Source organism: Syngnathus acus, chromosome 10 (genome assembly GCF_901709675.1).
Source record: "Syngnathus acus chromosome 10, fSynAcu1.2, whole genome shotgun sequence".
Taxonomy (NCBI): domain Eukaryota; kingdom Metazoa; phylum Chordata; class Actinopteri; order Syngnathiformes; family Syngnathidae; genus Syngnathus; species Syngnathus acus.
Genome location: NC_051095.1, coordinates 15,884,091 through 15,904,048, shown reverse-complemented (window position 1 = coordinate 15,904,048; position 19,958 = coordinate 15,884,091). Strand labels below are relative to the sequence as shown.

The following is a 19,958-nucleotide window of genomic DNA, read 5'->3' as shown; positions in this document are numbered from 1 at the left end:
AAATAAATAACATTTTGCTATTAGCAAATTCACAAAATAACATTGATCAATGATACTTGATTTGAGTTTTCAAAACTGTCTATGCTAGTATAGCTCAGGAACTGTAATTATATACAGACATACACTGGGTAACAAAATATTCACAATATCAAACTTCACATTCAACTTTTGTACATGTACCTTAAAATCAATGTATTCTGAGTTATAAAGAGGAAAATACATTTTGAAACAGACATCTTGGGTTTCAGAGCCACCATCCTAGAATTTTGAGTGGCCAGCGGTATTTTTATCTTTAATACAATATGCAGAATATATTTCATTATTTGAACAAATACTTGAAATATATTTTGAATAATTTGCTCTATTAACTGTATGTACACGAATTCAGGAGTTCTCAACTTTTGGGGGTCCAGGTACCCCTGAAAACAGTAAATTGTGAATTTTAAAACACCTACACCAACATGAGTCTGTCCTGTGTTTAACACTTGACAGCAGGCTTACACGAGCACATCACTGAATCCTTCGTCTTCTTCTCCTGCTCATCATGCTCACTGCACTCCTCCGCCCCTTTATGTACTTTCTTCTGGTGATAACAGTGGAGATGACCAGTGCAATGAAGATGACAGCTGTGATTATGAAGCAGCAGCCAAAGACCGTCAGCGCCTTGTTCTTGGACAGCCACACGCATAAGTTACACACTGGCTGGACCTTATTCGAGCGGCATTTGTGCAACGTGGCGTCTTTGGGGAACCCGCTCCGGGTGATGATTTGTCTGTAGAAGTCAACGGAGGCCTTTTCTTTGGATTGTTGGTGGGGTGAGCTGAAAAGACCATACTGAGGTCCATGATCATCCTGCAGTTTCCACACATAGAAGCCCCGCAGGTTGACTGCATCCAACTGGCGTGCTGAAGAAACATGAAGAGAAGCAGAGATATTAATTTATCGCCAATTAACCATCGGTGTGTCTTTTGGATGTAAATCTACTCATGTTTGCTGGTGCAGTGTAGGTGAGCAAATGGCCACAAAGGGCGAGGTATAAAACCTAATCTAATTCATCGCTCCATTGTTTCTCTGCCCTCCCACTTTTTTTTTTTTATCATCTTTATGGTTCCTTGGGAGTTTATAGGAGGCGGCAATATAGTCATAAAATCTATATTGCTTGTCGAGCTTTGCCTGGGCGTCAACATCATTCTAATCCATGCTGATAGTACCTTACACAGGAGTGAAAATGAACATTACTTCTGGCAGAGGAAAACACACTTCATAGAGAAGTGGTTCTCAAACTACTACACGACACCTAAATATAGGAAATACAACTCTACATATGTAAGGATTTAGTTAAACGGATAGTGCAAATAAAAAAGTAATAAAATAAAAAATGTGTATACCCAAATAATTAAAAACAAAACATTTTTAAAAATGAAATGCAATGGTTTTGAACTTAAAATTTTAAACACAATGCAAGTATACATGAGCAGTGATTTTTTTGCATACCACTAGAAGGAGCTCGGTGCCATACTTTAAGAATCAATGGGTGAACATAATACTGTATGGCTCTGAGTGATGTATAGTATGTTGACATTTCCCATTTTTCTTTATGTGATGGTTTTACAGTAACCTTCAACTGTGAGTAGCAAATAAAATGTATTCTTTGGAGAGAATCAGCACTAAGAAATGCTTAAAAAGTCAACGCGTATTGTACTCATCCTAATAAAAACAAAAGGCTGACCTTTAAGAGCCTCCTGCAGGTAACTTTTTAGATAGTGCTGCCTCATGGTATCCTGTACAGGAGCCTGGTCATCAATCCCACTTGCTGTGATAATGATAGGCCGAGCCCTTCCGTATCGCTCAGTCACCCAGTTCAGGATCTTTCGCAGTCCCCAAGGGACAAGCGCTTGGCCCTGTCTGGAGGAGGGCCAGGTGGGATCAGACAGGATAAGAAAGTCATGGTTGCCAGGGTGGTTCTTCTGTACATTATTTGGAAAAGGAGAGACCAAGCGTGTGGTGAAATGATTCAACGCAATGAAACTCAATGCACCTTTGAGTTCTTCCCTTTCAGTTTTGGTAAAAGTAGGAAGAGGAGATGTCTGTTGGCTCCGTGGCCAGGCTCTCTCCTTCAGGTAAGCCTTTATTTCTAGTGGGTAGTCCTCTTTGCCCTGCTTCTCCTCATCTCCAGTCCCCAGCAACGGGTCCAGAAAGTAAGCAAGTTCAAAAAGAAGGAATCTCTTAACTGCCGCTCCATGTGACTGTAGGAGGAAGGGGTTTGCGGGCTCAGCCCAGTCAGCGTGAAGCGCCAGTGACACCATAGCTCCCTGCTGACGAGAGTACTTTAGCTCATGGAGCCGCCAGGCTTTCGCGTGAGCCAAAAGGAGGTTATGGGCAGCCTGGTGTCGCTCATTCGCATTGGAATAAATATCTGTGAGTCTGTTAGGCTCATTCACTGTGATCCAGTAACGGACCCAGGAACCCAGCTCCTGGTAGCACAGAGATGCATATTCTTGAAAGGCCTCCACTGTGCTGTAGTTGAGCCAACCCCCAGAGGCATGCAGGGCACCGGGCAAGCCCAGATGTGGAGCTTTGTGGGTCGGGTAATAGAGGATAACCAAAGCCTCCAGGTCCAGTTTCTTCAGCTCGGTGAGGACGCAGCGGTAGTACCTTTCAAACAGTGTTAAAATAAAGAGCAGGTTAATTTGGATTTGGCTTGAAAGAACAACAAAGAACAAGGAACAACAAAGAACTTTCTACTCACAAAAAGTGAGAGATCTTCATTCAACTTTTGGGTGAAACTTCTGGATGAACCTCTATGAACTATACACTTTTCAGCTACACTTAATTTGACCTCTAAGATTTAGTACACACATGTCCAATTGTTGAATTGTTTCATACATTTTAAACAAATTGCTGCTCACTAAGAAGAAGCTGAACAGCAAAATTCACAAAGGTTACAGTGCAAACTCTAGTCTGAACCAACAGATTCCAGATTTAACAGACAGAAAATAGAGTGCAGTTCTCTAAAAAGCCCCTTCAAACAATAGTTGTCAAAGTCTGCCAGTTCCAGAAGAGGTTGTTTTTTTACTGGTGCTGGATTATGCTTTTGTTGTCACAGATATAATAGAGAGCACGCTCACGTGGTGCCGAAACAGCAGTCAATGGAAATGCATGGACATGCATGGCAACCATGTTAGCAGGTGCAATGGTTTCATTACATGTAATTGAAAGCATTAACATTAGCTTAGCATTGCGGTAGGTATGCAGCGGAAAAGGAGCATGTCATGCCTACCTATTCATATCTTTGGTTATTGTTTAGTAGAGTGAGCTCTCATCATATATATTATGTCCAACAGGTTGAATTTCCACAAATTGATAAAGGAACATTTCCAATCAAGTTCCCATTTATGCTTTTGTTGTGAGTCTTTCAGCACCACCGTATCTCGGTTGTAACCTCGCCTGTCGTTATAGGGCATTTTAAGTTCATCCGGAAATTTAACCCCAAAGCCCGCTATCACTTTTAACGTATGAATGCCGTTATATAGTTTGGCTCTTCATTAGCACAAAATACAGGGTGACTGATAAGTAACCCCCTATTTCAAAGTAGGTGCCCAGCGAGAGGCAATGTACATACTGGACCGGTCGCCAGTCGATCACATGGCACATTCATTTTCACATTCACACCCAAGAGTCTTCACTGAGTAGGTGAGAGCTGTACTGCCCATTGAAAAAATATGCAAACATGGGAAGGGGGGGGGGGGGGACATGTAAACTCAACAGAAAAAGTCGAAGCACCCATGATTTGCACCACTGGTCTCAGATTGGTGATGTGGGTTAGGGTTTTAAAATGAGTATTTTCAAATAAGGAGTTTTTTTACCTTAGTGCTTCCACATTAACACTAGAAAGGTCTCCATGTGGTAGAATCAGAGACCAGTTTAGAGCAAAGCGGTAGTGTGTTGCCCCAGTAGATGCAAACAGGTAGAGATGACTGCGGATGGCCAGATAGTCTGTGCACTGGGAACGATTAGTATGAAGCTGTACTCCTGGGATTGCACGGAATGATCCATCGCCTGTCCAGTTCCAGCTGTACACATTGGGATCTTTAAATTGGGGGGAGAAGGGGTAAAAGCGGGCCTAACAAAGGAGAGAGAGAGAAAAATGGATGGTTGCATTTGTTTGGATCCATTTTGCCTGAATGCATTTACCTGCAAGGTGGAGTCAGCAATACCCCAGTGAAAATCACAGGGGAAACTGCCTTCAACTTCTCTGGAGGGTTCCACTTGGGGGAATCCATTGTCAGCAATAACCCGCCTGTAGTACTGAGCACTGGTTTTGGGCGTCTTGGTTCGATTAGGATGAGTGAAGTCAACATAGAAAAGGCCCCGGCGGACTGAGTAGTTGTAGTTCCATTCAAAGCTGTCTACCAGTGACCACGCAGTGTAGCCTAGCAACCGAACCCTATCCAACCGGCCAGCTGGAACACAAAACATAGCACTACTACTACTACTACTACTACTAGTACTACTAATAATAATAATAACAATAATAATGATAACATTGATAACAATAATGATAATAATAAACAGGTTTATATTGAGCTTTTGTTGATATTCAGATACAATTAAATTTTTACAATTAAAACAGTAAAATCTATTTTCATAACAGCTTTATGAATAAAGATAATTTTGTTTCAATCATATATATTTCAACACTGTACCTTGTAATACATGGTTGATAAATCTCTTCATCAAGTAAATGGCCACTGTGTCCTCTCTTCCCACACTAGCTTCAGAGAACCATCCACCCTCAGCTACCAGAACTTGCAAGTCCCCGTACTCCAGCTTTATCCAACCCAGAACGCGCCTAAGATCTGGTGACACAACCTGGCCAAAGTGGGGCAGGGTGCGGCCCAGACGGAGGTTGTTTGGCCCGAAGGACAGGGCAAAAAAGTCAGCTGTGTTGTTCACCCACAGCTTCTCCTTGGTAGTAAATGTGGGCAGGAGGCCCCCGTGCTTGTTTTTCAAAGAAGCCGGATAATCTCCATTACCTAAAATGGGACTGGCGAACCAACCAAGAACAGCATCCATTGACTGTTGACAAAGATCGACACCGGTGGCTACGGGTTGGCCTTTTTGAGGTTCAACCCAGTGGGAGCCCAAAACAATGGACACTTTACCCTTCTGCTCTGGGCGGTAGTGGGTATCGTAGATGTGCCAGGCTTTGGCGTGTGCCTGGTAATCCCAGAAAAAACAACATTACTAATTCATCAATCATTTTCAGTAGTAAGAAGTGATGAAGTACAAAAACCGTGGTGCCCTGGGATATGAGATTAATTCGTTCCGTGACAACACTAAAACACTTACACTTCAAATCATCTTTGACCATTGAAATGAAGGGAGTGTGGAAAATAGGTCACATTCCCTGTTAGCTAGAAAAAGGAAACTATTTTCCACAGGAGAAAAGTCATTAGTCCATTCCAGCATCTCTTTCACCCCTCCGAAAAAAAAAAGACAAAACGTGCACAATTCATCTCACTAAGGATGTTTACTTTACCATAGAAGGGCAATTAGTTTCTTTTATTAAGTGTGAAATGCTCCAAAACGTTAGACATTTTCAGTCTTTTTGGACTCTTTCCTCCTGGCTTTTGTGTGGAAAATGTGTTACTGTAAAATAGTGAACAATTGCTGATGCACTGAATCTGCAAAAAGATAACCGTGAGATATTGAGGGACGGCTGTATGACCGGAGCAACAGACATGGTAATCATACACTTGACCTAACACTATAATGATCTCTTTCTCATATGAGTGTCAACACACACCATCTGTCCAGCGCTTTAAATGACAAAAACATGAGTGATTATTATCGAGGCATATCTCCATGACTTCCTGTCACACACTGTACGGACATGGCGGACTTTAGACCTCCATATCTCATAAAATGATCTGTTTATTGACCAAAAAATATCTGACAAATAAATAGACGTCAGCAAGTTGGTGCTTTTTTTTTTACTGACTAATTAAGGGAACAAAAGATGAAAATAACTCATTTGCAGCAAAGTACACATGATGAAAGACTTACTTACCCTGATCAAATTGTGGGCCACAATAAAAGAGGCAGCAAGTCCTCCAGTTTCCCCAGGGGCATGCAGCCCCACGCCGTACCCCTGCACAGCTACCAAGTACGGGTTATGCATCGTAAGCCAGTACCTGACACGATCCCCAAATGTCCGGAAGCAAAAGGCAGCATAGTTCCCAAACAGTTCAATAAGTGTGTCATTTTTCCATCCTCCATACGCCTCCTGCAGGACCAGCGGCAGATCCCAATGATGGATGGTGACAATGGGCTCAATTTTCTTTTCCACCAGCCTGTTTATGAGACGGTTGTAGTGCTCCACAGCAGGTTGACAGGGAGGACCTGTTGCATTCCCAGGGAACAGTCTAGGCCACGAGAGGGAGAAAGAGTACGATGTCACCCCCAGATACTCAAGTGCCTGCACATCATCTTCCCAGTGGACATAGCTGTCACTGGCCACATTGTCCGTCTTGGATTGGGTGAAATGGTCCCAGATGGATGCCCCCTTTCCATCCTTGTCCCACGATCCTTCGGTCTGGAAAGCGGATGTCCCAGACCCCCAGAGGAACCCTGCGGGGAACGTATCATGAAGAAAGGATTGTTCTAGACTGATAGCGACCGGCTTGGGCATCTGCCACATCTGTCTGCCATCGCCAATAGAGCCAGTCGCTCGGTGCCAAGTGTTCACCAACCACAAGGACAGTAAGAAGCGCTGAATTATGAGATGGGGTGAAAAGTCCAGCATGCTGAAGGAGTCTATCTTGTTCCAGAAAATCCCATGACGGTCTGCGTAGTCGGAGTAGGAAATATTGTTCTTTTTTAAGACAGCAGATCCATGTTGGAGGAGAAACAGCCACAGTCCAGATATTGCAATATGTGAAGCGGTGTGAGCCTTGTAAACCTGGTAAGACTTTCCTACCGTCTCGCTCTGTGCACTTGTCCTACCACTCAGCCCCGCCCTCCCACCTCATGTTAACACATACAAAGGTTGACTGATAATCAGCCACCTTGCTTGCGTCACTCCGAGGTGTGTTTACATCTCACCTATCAATCCCCGCTAAAAAATGTATATAAGGGCAGATCATTATTTTGAGGTACAGTACATCATTTAATAACAGCGATGAGCTTAATTCGTTCGTGACCATGCTCGTAACACTCCCATCATCCTTTCCCATTGAAATGAGTAAAATCCTCCCATTAACTCCCATCCCCCAAAAAACACATTTTGTTTGTAATACTGTAGGTTTTAAATGGGAAATAGTAGGCTATGTTTGATAACAATATAGCAATGACATAATGTAATCCACATCAATAATTTTTTTGCTACATTTTTGAAGATTTAATTCAATGGATATTGTGCAAAATTGCAGAAACGGCGGAATCTGTAAAAACAAATTATTTAAGTGTGCAATGTGTGAAACTCATTCCAAATATTTTTGAGAGGCTGAAAGATATTTAAGGCATTTTCATTCATTTAAATGAGGAAAGATAATTTGAAATAGAATGGATTTGAGTTACAAGCATGTTCACGGAACAAATTAAACTTTCTCAGGGCATCACTGTATGCTGTGAGGGGGGGTTTGTGGCATTGTCTATATCTTTTCTGTACTGTTCGAGGAGCTCCAAAATGTCTTGAGTCAAATTGCAAATATGAGCTTCAATCAATTGACATTAGTTGTGATGCCTTCAGGGACATTTATTAAGGAAGGGAAGGAGCATAAATACAATTTACACATTGACTAGATGAAAAACTATATTTCTTCTGACAATCTTATGACCAAAAGGCACTGAAAACCCCTTGCAGTGTTCTCTCTAAATTCAATAAAAGCATGACGGGTGACAACAAGGTTACCGGCTCATATAACTTTATTTAATTTTGTTCTATTTTTCAGTCAGTAACCCAGGCTCACTTTGCTGGAAAGTGCGTATGTGTTTTAATGCCCATCTGTCTATGTGTCACTGTCTTTAATTAGGCCTTCAGGTCAGGGCAGCGTTGTCATTAAGGCAGTGTGTGTAGGTGTAGAGAGCAAACAGTGGAGTTGCTCAGGAAACACTGTGCCATGAGGCAAGAAGCAGATTCACTGAGTTGGACAGCTGCTATTATTATACATATTATTTATATCGATAACTATATTTATAACTATGTAAACACATACATACATATGTACTAAAATACTAAATTTTGATAGAATTTGTTTGGTATCTATCTATCTATCTATCTATCTATCTATCTTCCATACCTATTAAAATTCAATAAATGAGTATTTTCAGTACGTTGCAACCTTTAAGTATAATACTGCTGTGCATAATCTGGAATTTGTACTTTAATTTAAAAAAAAAACTTTTGATTTTGATGAAAATATATGGTTGATTGATAGGAATATTGTTATCAATATAGTTTGTTTGAAAACATTAAAATTATTCTCTGATAGTTGATATTTTTAAATTTGAAAAAGGGTAGAACTGCAATGCAAGATATTGAGAGGTGTTTCCAACGCTTCCCCTCTTTTCTAGCAGCTACTGCCATCCTGTGCCAATAGGTGGTAGTGCTCATGCATGCACCAAATTAAAGAAGCAATATTTATGGTAAATATTTAGAGTACTGTATATATACTGGCGGCATGGTGAACACTTAACACGTCCGCCTCACAGTTCTGAGGATGCGGGTTCGATTCCTTCCTGTGTGGAATTTGCATGTTCTTGCCGCGCTTGCGTGGGTTTCCTCCCACATCCCCTAACCATGGATGGTAGGACAAATCACTCCAAATTGCCCGTCAGTGTGAGAGTTTGTCTCTGTGTGCTCTGCGATTAGTTCTGGGAATCCCTCGCCTACTGCCCGAAGTCAGCTGGGATAGGCTTCAGCACACCCACCATCCTCGTTGTGAGGACAAGCGGTTCAGAAGATGGATGGATGTAAATAAACTAGCAAATCAGTTTTTCATGAAGATAACCAAAATGCAAATTATTTCATTGATATTTGTTTCATATAATTCCTGTTTTTAATAGTGTGGGAACTGGAAGTATTGTCTCCGTATCTTAACCCTTATAGTGTTTCGGTCCATATTTTCAACTTTCAAGCCCTAAGGTATTCCTTTATTTGTCCTTAATTATTCTTCTCCATCTCATGTACTTTGATGAGGTTGGATAACAGCTTATCAACTGAGCAGTCTGGCAATCTCTGATTTTCAGTCACATGATCTCAGGCCACAAAAGAAAAAAAACAACATACAACAGTACTACAAAACAAGAAACAAAGTTTCATTTATTTAATACGTCCCCCTAGCTCCACCACACACACTTGTTAAGACAAGGTCATAATCATCATCACATAACTTTGTTGTCAAGCAAAGCAACTGAATGGTGGCTAACGGAAAGGCACAAAACTGTGTGGTGGAAGGTTCGTGATCGACTACATTGCAATGCAGTGTCTGTAATTGAAGAATTGATGCATTAAATTAAGAAAATATTTATGTTGAGATTTAAGCACAAAATACAAGTATTCATTCTTTGTCACATCTTTTGTCCAAAATGTGATTGCAGGGCTGGTAAAATGTTTAGTGTGCCTTCTCTTTCAAGAGTTCATTTTAATTTGGTGTGCATTTAGAAAAAAATAATTATCTGGCATACAAGTCATGGGGCTATAGTTTGCTTGTACATTCAAGTCATTCGACAGCGAAAATGATTTCATTCTGGACAAGCGATTAATCATTCACATGTATAATATTGTAAAGGGCAGAGAGGGTACTGACCCTCTCAGTTTGGGAGTGTAAGTAGACATGCAGTCTTGAGTCAAACAATGCATTTTGAAATGTTTTGGCTGTGTCAGTCATTGGCAAAGGAGGAAGAGACAACCAGTGTGGAGGTAGCTGGGATACACAAGGGCATAAGCTAAATGTTACTTTTGAAGGGGAAGGCTAGAAAAAGAACTTTGGGGATTGATTGAGGGGGTGAGCTTTACACAGACTGGTAGCCAGTACGACTCTTCCTCCGGCCAATCAGGTAAGAGAGAAGGACAAGGACGATTAGGAAGCTGAGGGCCACGCCCACCGCGATAGGCACCAAAAAGCTCAAATCAGAGTCCAGGAAGCACTCCTCGGCTAAGTGGCATACAAGGAAGCACAGACACACACACACACACACACAAGAGAGAGTAAGGTTAGCACTGGTGGTTAATTGGGGGGAAAGCTTTGTGGGAAAGAAAAAGAGAAAAGTAGGAATGATAAAACATCCTCAGCATGGTTAGACGTTTCACACAGTCGAACCTGACCAGATTTCCACAAAGAATCAACAATGTGATAAGTGAAAATCAAGACCATAAATGTTTGGGAACGTTTTCACAATGAAGTGTCTAAACTTTCACGAGGGAAGGAGTATTTATGACAATTGTGACCAAAATATAGTCCTTCGCTAGTTTCTTTTTTTATAGCCACAAGATAATCGTTCAAATTTTAGGAGCAATCAAATTAATTTATGGAATCAAGGGGACGACAAATATTCCCTCAATAACAAAGCCACAAAATGACTGTTCTATGACAAGATTCAACACAAAAATCTGCTAATGTAGTTGGTTTTGTTCCCCACAAGTGGTATAATCCCTAATGTCAAATGGTCCATTAGCAAGAAAGAAAAGTGCGTTTTAAGAAGAAAAGCTAGCACCAAACAGTGGTGCTAATTCAGGTGCGGAGGTACGCGGGTGATTCTCTTGATTACAAAACACCCACCTCCCTCTCAATCATAATTAAAAAAGAAAAGAAAAAGACGATTCTAGAAGGACTCGTAACCACTGGCCATGTTTCTCTTTCTTCCGATGAAGTAGGCCAGCAGAACAATAAGAATGAGAACAAGCAGGGCAACACCAACAGCTATGGGAACAATGAAGCTCTCCGAGTCAGTCTGGCATTCCTCAGCTAGATGAAAGTGAAGAGAGAAGAGGTTAATGTCTTCATAGAATAGTGGGGATTAAGGGAGTGAAGAATGGGTTAGTATAAAAAGGTGGGCTCTCTGGTCCCCCCCACCCCCTCCCAAAAAACATTTACTCAGAAGGGCTAGAACAGCAGCACACTTTTATTTCCATAAACCTCCAGAATACTAAAACGATCAAGTTTGACACTGCATAATTCAGGATGTGAGCGCAAAACAAAGAACGTTATACAGACAGATTCCCTTTTGATGAACTTGCGAGATGGTGGGAAGAAAAAATAAACCTGATGTAGGCTTAAGTCATGGAAGCCAATGCTTGCACTGAGCAAGGCACTATTCTCTATGGCATAAAGCTGAGAGTAACCACACTGCAACTGTTTAAACACTCACACACAATCCTGGGGGAAGCAAAGTTACGGTGCAAATTAAACAAAACAAAAAAACAAAACAATTGCTGCTTTAGTCGGAACATACAAAGCCGTATTTGGGCCATGCTGAAAAGATTTAAATCCAATTAGAATATAGTTAAAGAATTATGGTGAAATCTGTAACTATTTATAATATACGTGTGTGTGTGTGGGGGGGGGGGGGGTAGTATCACTATGAGGGGAAAAACATGATTTATTAAAACTGTAAACTGCAATTTAACAAGAAATGGCAAAAAGATGTAATACTAGGCGAGAGCAATGAATGAGTGGTCGTGATACTATGAGGAGAAGTTTTAGCTTTGACTCAAAGTTAACTTAAGATGAAAGTTGGAATAAGAGTGAATAATTTATGAGAAGTCATAATTCTCTGAGGAGAAACATGTAATTCTATGAACATTAAGTTATAATGCAGGAGCAAAAGTAATGTGATACCCCAAATTTTAATGAAAACAATTGCGATCTGACCCCCCAAAAAATGATGTTTGTTTTCCATACCATACGGCTTAAGGCTTTAATGACTTTTAAAATATGGACTATTAAAACTTTCTCAAAATATTATAACTTTTTCTTAAACTTTAACCCAACTTTCCAGTTGTATTCATCACTTTACGACTCTGCTTTAAAAAAACTGTCACTGTTACAGCTTTTTTGGCGACTTTATTCTTGTATTTTCTTTTCAGCAAGGCCCTAATTCTCCTCCGCATAAATGAGTCACACTACACTGGCTTGTTATCATTACAATAGAAAAAGAAATGAAACACAGTACTGTTATCCTGAGGCTCTGAGCTGGCTGCGGTGCAAGTTGGGGGAAAACTAAACATCACACAAAGTCAAGGTGAGGGTGGCGCTGAGCACCTTTCACACCATTATGGCCCAACAAGGCGGTCATGGAAAGCTTCTGTCTATCTGTACCTCCTGTTCAGATTATTCCGAGACCACCAATGACACATGATGGTGTTACACATTAATTTTGGGGCCCCTGCAGCCTTCAGAGCCTGGATCACAATACATAATAATCACGGAACAATTTCCAAACACAAATAGACGTAAAAGAGCATTTTAGTGCATTCAAACATCCTCAAATGAAACAATACCATCCCTTTTCACCAAATATCACAAACAATTACGGCAGAAAAGACACTTCCGATTGATTTCTCTGACTCGTGCCAAGTGTGACAGACCCTTTGAGCAGAAAACGCTTGACACATTCTAACCTCTTTCTTGGTCTGGGAATATAAAGGTCTTTCACAATTGTGTAATCTAATGTTTTTTCCCCGCTCTGCAGGGGCAAACATTGGCTAAAGCTTCTTTTCTATGCGATGCGAGTGGAGCGCACCTTCACTCCTTAGTGAAGGATTTCGCTAAACTAACATTTTCTGCACTTGGGTGAAGGGTTTGCATCTGAATCCTGAGAAAATATTCTGCATCAATGAAATAAATCATAGTAGGGGTGGGGAACCTTTTTGAAATTAATTACTTATGATTTGAAGCTTTTTTTCTCCAACAGTTCCTCTGAGGATTTGTTTGTGGAATTTCATGGCAGGCAATATACAGACCACATGGCATAGGTTCCCCACCCCTGGATGATTGGAATGAAAAATACAAATGAAAATAAATCAAAGTAAAAGTAAGAAATGTGCAAGCGATGAAATCAAGAAAACGTGGAGTGTCGGCAGAGCAAATGCAAAATTGTCACGGTGAGCTGAATAGTCCCACAGCATTGCTAAATTGCATTACACAGGTGCATCTCAATAAAGTTCAATATTGGGGAAAACAGAATGTCACCCCCAAATTGACCAAAGGAAACAAAATGACTTCTAATATAGAAATTAAAAAGGCATTGGAAAGATATTTTTATTGATTTTATATAATATACATAGAGTTGTATGTTTTGTATTGAACTAGTGAACGGGGCTAAACAACTTTGCATTTGCTCTTTCACAAAAACAAAAAAAATGGAAAACAGAAGAACATAAACACAGGGAACAGACAAGTTTGGTCCTTGAAGAAAAACTACCACATTATTGTCTCAGCAAACTCTCAGAAATGCTCAGTGTGCATGTTTAACCCTCAAAACAACTTTGCACATTTCTGATTTCAATGAAAAGGGTTTGAATTGTCAAGAGCCAATCAAGTTCATTGCACATGAATACAAGGACCAGGCTTGGGGGGACCCTCTGTCATATTTTGTGACTGATTTGCAAAGTGGCTTCTCAAAGCGTCTGATATCCAACATAGGTCTTTCTCCGACCAATCACGTATGCGATCACTACAATGAGAATCAAGCCAGCCAGAGCAGCGCCGACAATGATTGGGATTAAGATGCTGGTGTCGTCCAATGGACACTCATGGGCTGCAGATGAAAAGAAAGGCAGTCAACCACACATTTCTGCCCTGTTTCTACTTAACTCATCATGCTCTCTACAGGCTATAAATGCTTTCCCACGAAGCAGAAGGTACCATTTTTGTTTTGATCCCCATCTCTGCTTGTATCGTTAATGAAAGTGAACCGACTTCCCCTGGGTCACAGAACACTAAGGCTGGAATTACATTGCAACGATCAAGTAACAATTCCAATTTTTGCCCCCAAGTGACAGTCGCAATGTGTCATGGCACTATAATGGAGAAGGAGGAGGAGGAGGAGGGGGGGGGGGGTGTCTTGAGATGGTCTTTTGGTTCATCTTTAGTGTGGATATCTGGATCTAGGCTTACTCTAGCTCTTTGTGGATGTTCACTTTTTTTTTTAAGCTTGACTGTTCAATATATGGCGTAAAGTGGATCGGCTACTGCTGCTGTTTTTGTTTTCACTTCACGCAAGCAGCAATATGTCAAAAAATGTTGTTCGAAACAAAAGAATTTTCTCACAAACTAAAAAACAAAACAAAAAACAAACCCATAAGTTTAGAAGTGGTTATGTTTTCTAGCAGAATGGGTAGCTTCTCATGTTAAAGATTAACGGCAGACTTGAACAATAATCCACTTGTAAACGCTGCTTTAACGAGTGTTAGGTGAGAGAGAGTACCTGTACTGAAGACGCCCTTCTTCACAGCAAAAGGCTGCACTTGTAGGTTGAAGGTGAAGATGGTGAGCTTGCTGGTGATGGTGTAGTTCTGCTCCTTGTTGCACATGTACGAGCTGCCCACCGCTGCTTCCCACAGACTCAAGCTACTGTTTGCCTCAGAGAAAACCACACCTTAAAGCAGACACACAACAACACGATATTAGCCTCCTCCTGCTTGGAGAATGTGTTCAATGCGTTTGAGGAAAACAAAACTACTTGGCTTACCAGAACTCAGGTTTGCGGTGACATTCACAGCCTGTAGGTGGAATTTTTTGGTGTCCTGTCAGAAAAAAATAGTCGGATCAAAGACAAGAACGCACATATACCCCATAAACATACATCCTACTGACACAGAGCGCTCAGACACTCCATTAGGTACACCAACACTAATAACTAAAACCAGAGCTGAATATGCATTTGGAGAATAACATCAATAACATGAAAATGAATAAACTATAATTATCAAAAATTAAAAGTCTTTACAAAAATCGTTTTGGACTCAAACATTGAAACACAAAACTAATAGAAATCTTATTATTACAGCAAGACCACGTTCGCCGAACAATAAAACAAAGTCATAAAAAAAAAAAAAAAAGAACTACTACACGTGTACATAAGAAACTTTATTTGAAATGAAAATATATTTTTTTTTTTATCTCTGTAACAGACACCGTCCATAAACTGTAACTTGTAATGTCGAGTTGTTAAATTACCTGAAAACATTGCACATGTTCATGATTGTAAAGTAATTCCAAAAGTTGTTCTTAATTTTCATGTTAAAAATAGTCCATAAGGCTCTTTTGCTTTACAGCTTTAGTCCGTTGCTTCCTTGTGAATCTAGGATGCCTCAAAGAGGCACAAAACCAGACACAATACCGCAAGAGAACTTACATTGGTGAAAGTGAGCACGATAGTCAAGGTGTTAGATACCAACACCAGCTCACTAGTGTTGACGCCACACGATCCAGACGCGGTGGTCCCGTTGGGATCCAAGTTCATCTCTTGATACTTCTAAAGCAGAAAGGACAAAAAAAATCAGAGTGGCTACATTCTATCTCGAAAACTAAGTGTTGGGGGGGGCTCACACACACCTCGCCGAGCTCAAGGCCAATCCGCAAGGCGAAGTTTGCCATCAGACACGCTGTGCTGTTCTCATCAGGTTTGATGTTGAACCTCCCAGTGGTGGGTGTGGGGAGGGTTGGGGCAGGGGTTGTTGGCGGAGTGGGCGTAATGGTGGTGGTGTTCGTCACTGGAGCCACTGTGGTGGGAGAGGCAGTGGGCGTGGTGGGCAGGTCGGCCGAACAGGTGGTCACTGCGAAGAGAGGGAGGTGCAGTCCGTAAGAGAATGTCTTTTGACATTAGGCTGAGCCCACCCTTACGGTTTTTGCTTTGTGTGCCGTTGCTGATGAACGCCTGGATGAGCACGTTCCACAGGGTCTGGTTGACTGAGTCGGACCTGATGGTCTCTTCACTCATGCAGGAGTAGCAGGTGTCCATGCTTACGTCGGTGATTTGAGGCCTTACATCCACAGAGAGGGTGTCTGAAGGCAGAAGGAGGAGACGTATGATGAAAAATCGACTTTTTAATTGCTTGCATACAAACAAAAGGGGAGCCTCGGTTGACAAAGAGTCTACGGTCACAGAGTATCCCCAATATGTGCAAACAGTAAGCCGGAACGTGTCGCAGTCCATCACTACGAGCCATTTTCTCTGGGAGATTTGGTCTGTCAGGTAGACAGGGCCAAGGGCCACCTGTAGTGATGGCCAGGTGAAGCCTTATGCAGCCATGAGGCTTTCCTTCCAGTTGGTTTATTTAAAAAAACAAAAAACAAACAAAACAAAAACAATAGGTTCATCTCTGAGGTTTCATGTGCACACAAAAACATTTTTGTCATTTAAACTATCTGTCATAGCCTTTTTGCCATCTTGTTGCAAGTGTCCACAAGGAAATAATAACCATCATTAGCTTTCACGTGGTTCATTCATCTAATCTGACTATGATTACATGACACCCATCCATTTTCTATTTTATATACGTGGGTCTACTGCAGCCCAGTTATGTTTGGGCAAGGGTCGTCAGTACACCCATCATGCGTGTTTCTAGATGTGTGAAGACACCAAAATAATTGGCGAGAACCCAAGCAACCATGAGGAGACCATGTACAAAAGAAGATCAAAGCCCAGATTGGAACTCCAGAACCCTGAGGCAACTGTGCTAACCCTGTTTGAAACCGTCTCCTGCTGATGGGCTCTGACAAAGACCAAGAGGCAATTTGATTTAGGGTGTACAAGAGGAATGGGCATATTGCACATTATTTTATCCTTACTTTTTGAAGTTCTGAAATGTGTCTTTGTCTTATTTGTTTTTTTGTGTTTTCACATCAGAAAACCCTGTTATCTGTGTTCACTTTCCAAACGTCACCTGTTTGTTAGATTCTTGTTCCTCCTGTGTGTCAATTGCACTCACCATAGAGCGCTTGAGTCATTAACAAGCCTGCACTAAACGCGGCATGTTGCTAATTTGCTAACACGCTAATTTGCTAACACCCAACTGCTCAAGGTGTCCAGCATGCATCTTTGTGTATTGGCGACATTACCGTTCAATGCAGATTTAGGGAAGATGGTGGAGTCACTGAGGTTGTAGGTAAACGTGATGGAAGCCGCCTGGTATGTGGTCCCGTTGACAGTGAAGTTCACGCTCCAGGAGTGTCCCGCTCCGAAGTTGAGCTTCAGGGTTGAAGTCGTGTTGCTGCATTTGCTTCCGGTAGACGTGACTTCGGAGGGAAGCTCAAACGTGGCTAGCTCACGCTGTGGCGAGAAGTAGCATAAATAGTAAAGCGGGGTACACACTTATCAAAAATCAACAATTTGAGCATTTTTCCTCTTCCTGATCCAAGTCAGCAAAGGCCAATTGTTAGAGGTCTTTAGACTATTATCCTGAGCAAATGATCCTGTTGTATGGTTTGTGTTAAAATTGCTTTTTGCCCTCCCTGATCTGCTCCAAAAAAATGGTCAGTGCCAATAATCCTAAATGTTAAACATGCATTCATAAATTACAATGACAAATCTTTGCATGTGGTCAACAGAGTTTGGCCGAGCCACTGACTCTGTGACTGCTGTGAAAAGAAACAATAGTTACAACATAAAAACGACAATGTGCCAAGTTTGCAACCTCTATGTAATTATCAGACATACAGTTAGTCTATCTTATTTTCTAGTACTTATTTTCTCTCATTCTCACTGGTATGGGGTGAGGAGACTGGTCATGTACATTGGCAAATAAGGCCAGGCAGTTTGGGGATTCTTTTTTTTTTTTTAAACTTGACATTTCACCTTTTTATTTACAAACAGCATTTTGTATTCAGTGTCACAAAACTGATTGAGTTCCAATTTAGAGGTTCAACGGTAACAGCAATCCTACAGTTCTTTCAGCTGGAGCCCAATAATTCACCAGTGCATGTGACAGGATGTGCACCAGGAAAACACAAGTGAAACGCTGACAAGCAAGAATCTTGGGGAGTACACACCTCATCATTTTTGAGAGTTGCTATGCAACAAGAGTAGAAAATGGCATCTTTGAGATTAGAAACTTACCTCGTTCTCTGGCGTCGCATACAACACAGAGAAGTTGACCGTGACATTGGCGTAAAGACACAACTTGTCATCCTTGTCCATGACCTTCACCTCAGCCCCAAGTGACAGATGGGACACTGTAAAGAGAAATAGAAACGCATGTCACTAATTTCCCTACATTTACAGTCGTGCCTTACAAGATTCACCAAACTAACTACATCTATAATCAATCAGAAAGGTATGCCTTGAGCTCCCTCAGTTGAGTGAATAAAATGCCCCTTGACCATTATTGGAAGAAATGTTATTTTATTTAAATGTTTTGCTTTGCAGTAACACAACTTTGAACAGAATCCACCAGTAGCAAGCCCAAGGTTACGCTTAACCCTAAACCTAATCCAAAAGCAAAAATATTAGCATAGAAATCAATGCTCAGGTTGACATTTATTTTCATAAAAAGTTCATTTTCACCACTTTTGGGTCAGAAACGGGTGTTTTTGGTGAGACCAACCCATGTTCTACTACTGATTACTAAAGGGAAAGAGTAGAAAAAATATTCTGGTGAAAGAAGAGACGCTAATCTTTTGGGTCGATTTTGTTTGTATTATCACAGAACAGAGGTGGGTTTTGCAAAATCGGTCAAAACAGCTAGCAACACGGGGAACTGTGGCAGAAAGTCCAACACACTCCTATTTATCGACGTGACTATTCTAAGGATTACGTAAAGATAAATAACGCTAAATGGTAAGAAAATAGGCGTCAGCGAGCGAGGAGAACCCAAAATGAACATGCTGTTCTAGATTAGCTTCACCGCGACAAAAATACGTTTTATACAATGAAAGCAAACATTTGAACCATTTTTCCAAGCGAAATATTATCTTTTTGGAGTCTGTACTGCAAAAATTAACGTAACTTTCTCGCCAGTTAGCGCTTCATGAGGTCGCTGCCCCATTTAAACACCAACATGCTAACAAACGAGCACGATGTTATATTTTACTTCACGCACAGTAATAATAATAATAATAATAATAATAATAATAAAAAGACTGTTGTGCGTTTTGCATTGTTGCCTCCGGGGAGGCTCATACTCGAAGCTGAGGGTGGGTTAGACAAGCTGGGGTTTAATCATTAACTTTAGCTTACAAAACTAGCGTTAGCCAGCCATTACGCTACTGTGACGCTACCGAAGTGACACCAGCAAAGCTAGATTTCACCATTGCAGTCACAGTATAGTTTGGCTAGAAACTAGTGTTGCCTTGCCCATACAAAATGAACGTGTTAATACACCAGGGCAAGTAAATTTGGCTTCACGCGAAATGGCGAAAAGATGTAACACTAGGCGATACTCGAGTAGCAATGTTGTTGACGTAATTAGCGCTACAGCTAAATACGTCAGCTGAGTTGACGCATTCGCCATTTGATTGTTACTTGTTTTTTAGGTTTTGCAGAGATAAATGTTTGAAAATGTGTGTGGCGAAATAAATGGTTCATCACGGTTTCAATAAAGCACCAGGCCGACACTCGATCCAGGAGTTGGCAGCACGTCGCATATTATGTTTGCGATCTACCGCAATTTCATTACTAAACGCACATCAAATTAACGAAACTTACCAAATCCAAATACGAAGAAAAGCGCAAACGTGCCGTATTGAAACATGATGTCCTGCTGTTTGGCGGTGAATAAAACAAGAGCCGAGCAGTCGGTGCCGAACTTGGGACTTGGCGAACGCACTGCCGTCAGTATGAGGAAATGCACGATTGTACGTCACATATAAAGTCATATGACGAGGCCACAGGTCACAGGGGCAGGAGGTGTGGACTTCCTCCCATAATTGCCTCTGTCAGGGATTTTTCACTGCACTTTTGTCATTTTAAAACAAGGCTGGGGAACTTTCATCAGATTCCAAAAACAAAAC

The 19,958-nt window shown here is 41.2% G+C and overlaps 2 protein-coding genes across 4 annotated transcripts; both read right to left on the bottom strand.

Annotated features, from left to right (window-relative positions):
* Positions 1 to 237: 237 nt before the first annotated feature.
* Positions 238 to 7,008, bottom strand: klb (klotho beta). The gene is made up of 6 exons (XM_037262536.1): positions 6,074 to 7,008; positions 4,707 to 5,220; positions 4,195 to 4,463; positions 3,867 to 4,123; positions 1,730 to 2,655; positions 238 to 905 (listed from the first exon to the last, which is right to left on the bottom strand). Exons 1-6 carry the CDS (start codon positions 6,806 to 6,808, stop codon positions 511 to 513), a joined length of 3,096 nt encoding a protein of 1,031 aa, XP_037118431.1. The 5' UTR covers positions 6,809 to 7,008; the 3' UTR covers positions 238 to 510.
* A 2,299-nt stretch (positions 7,009 to 9,307) lies between these two features.
* lamp2 (lysosomal-associated membrane protein 2) lies at positions 9,308 to 19,825 on the bottom strand. Of its 3 annotated transcripts, none has more exons than XM_037261253.1 (9): positions 19,654 to 19,825; positions 18,067 to 18,182; positions 17,070 to 17,280; positions 15,852 to 16,013; positions 15,564 to 15,784; positions 15,364 to 15,483; positions 14,698 to 14,752; positions 14,434 to 14,604; positions 9,308 to 10,160 (listed from the first exon to the last, which is right to left on the bottom strand). In XM_037261253.1, the coding sequence occupies exons 1-9, from the start codon at positions 19,697 to 19,699 to the stop codon at positions 10,018 to 10,020; spliced, it is 1,245 nt and encodes a 414-aa protein (XP_037117148.1). In that variant the 5' UTR covers positions 19,700 to 19,825; the 3' UTR covers positions 9,308 to 10,017. The 3 variants fall into 3 exon arrangements, with proteins under 3 accessions (XP_037117148.1, XP_037117147.1, XP_037117149.1); XM_037261252.1 differs by lacking the exon at positions 9,308 to 10,160 and adding an exon at positions 10,479 to 10,970; XM_037261254.1 differs by lacking the exon at positions 9,308 to 10,160 and adding an exon at positions 11,108 to 13,764.
* Between the last annotated feature and the right edge of the window lie 133 nt (positions 19,826 to 19,958).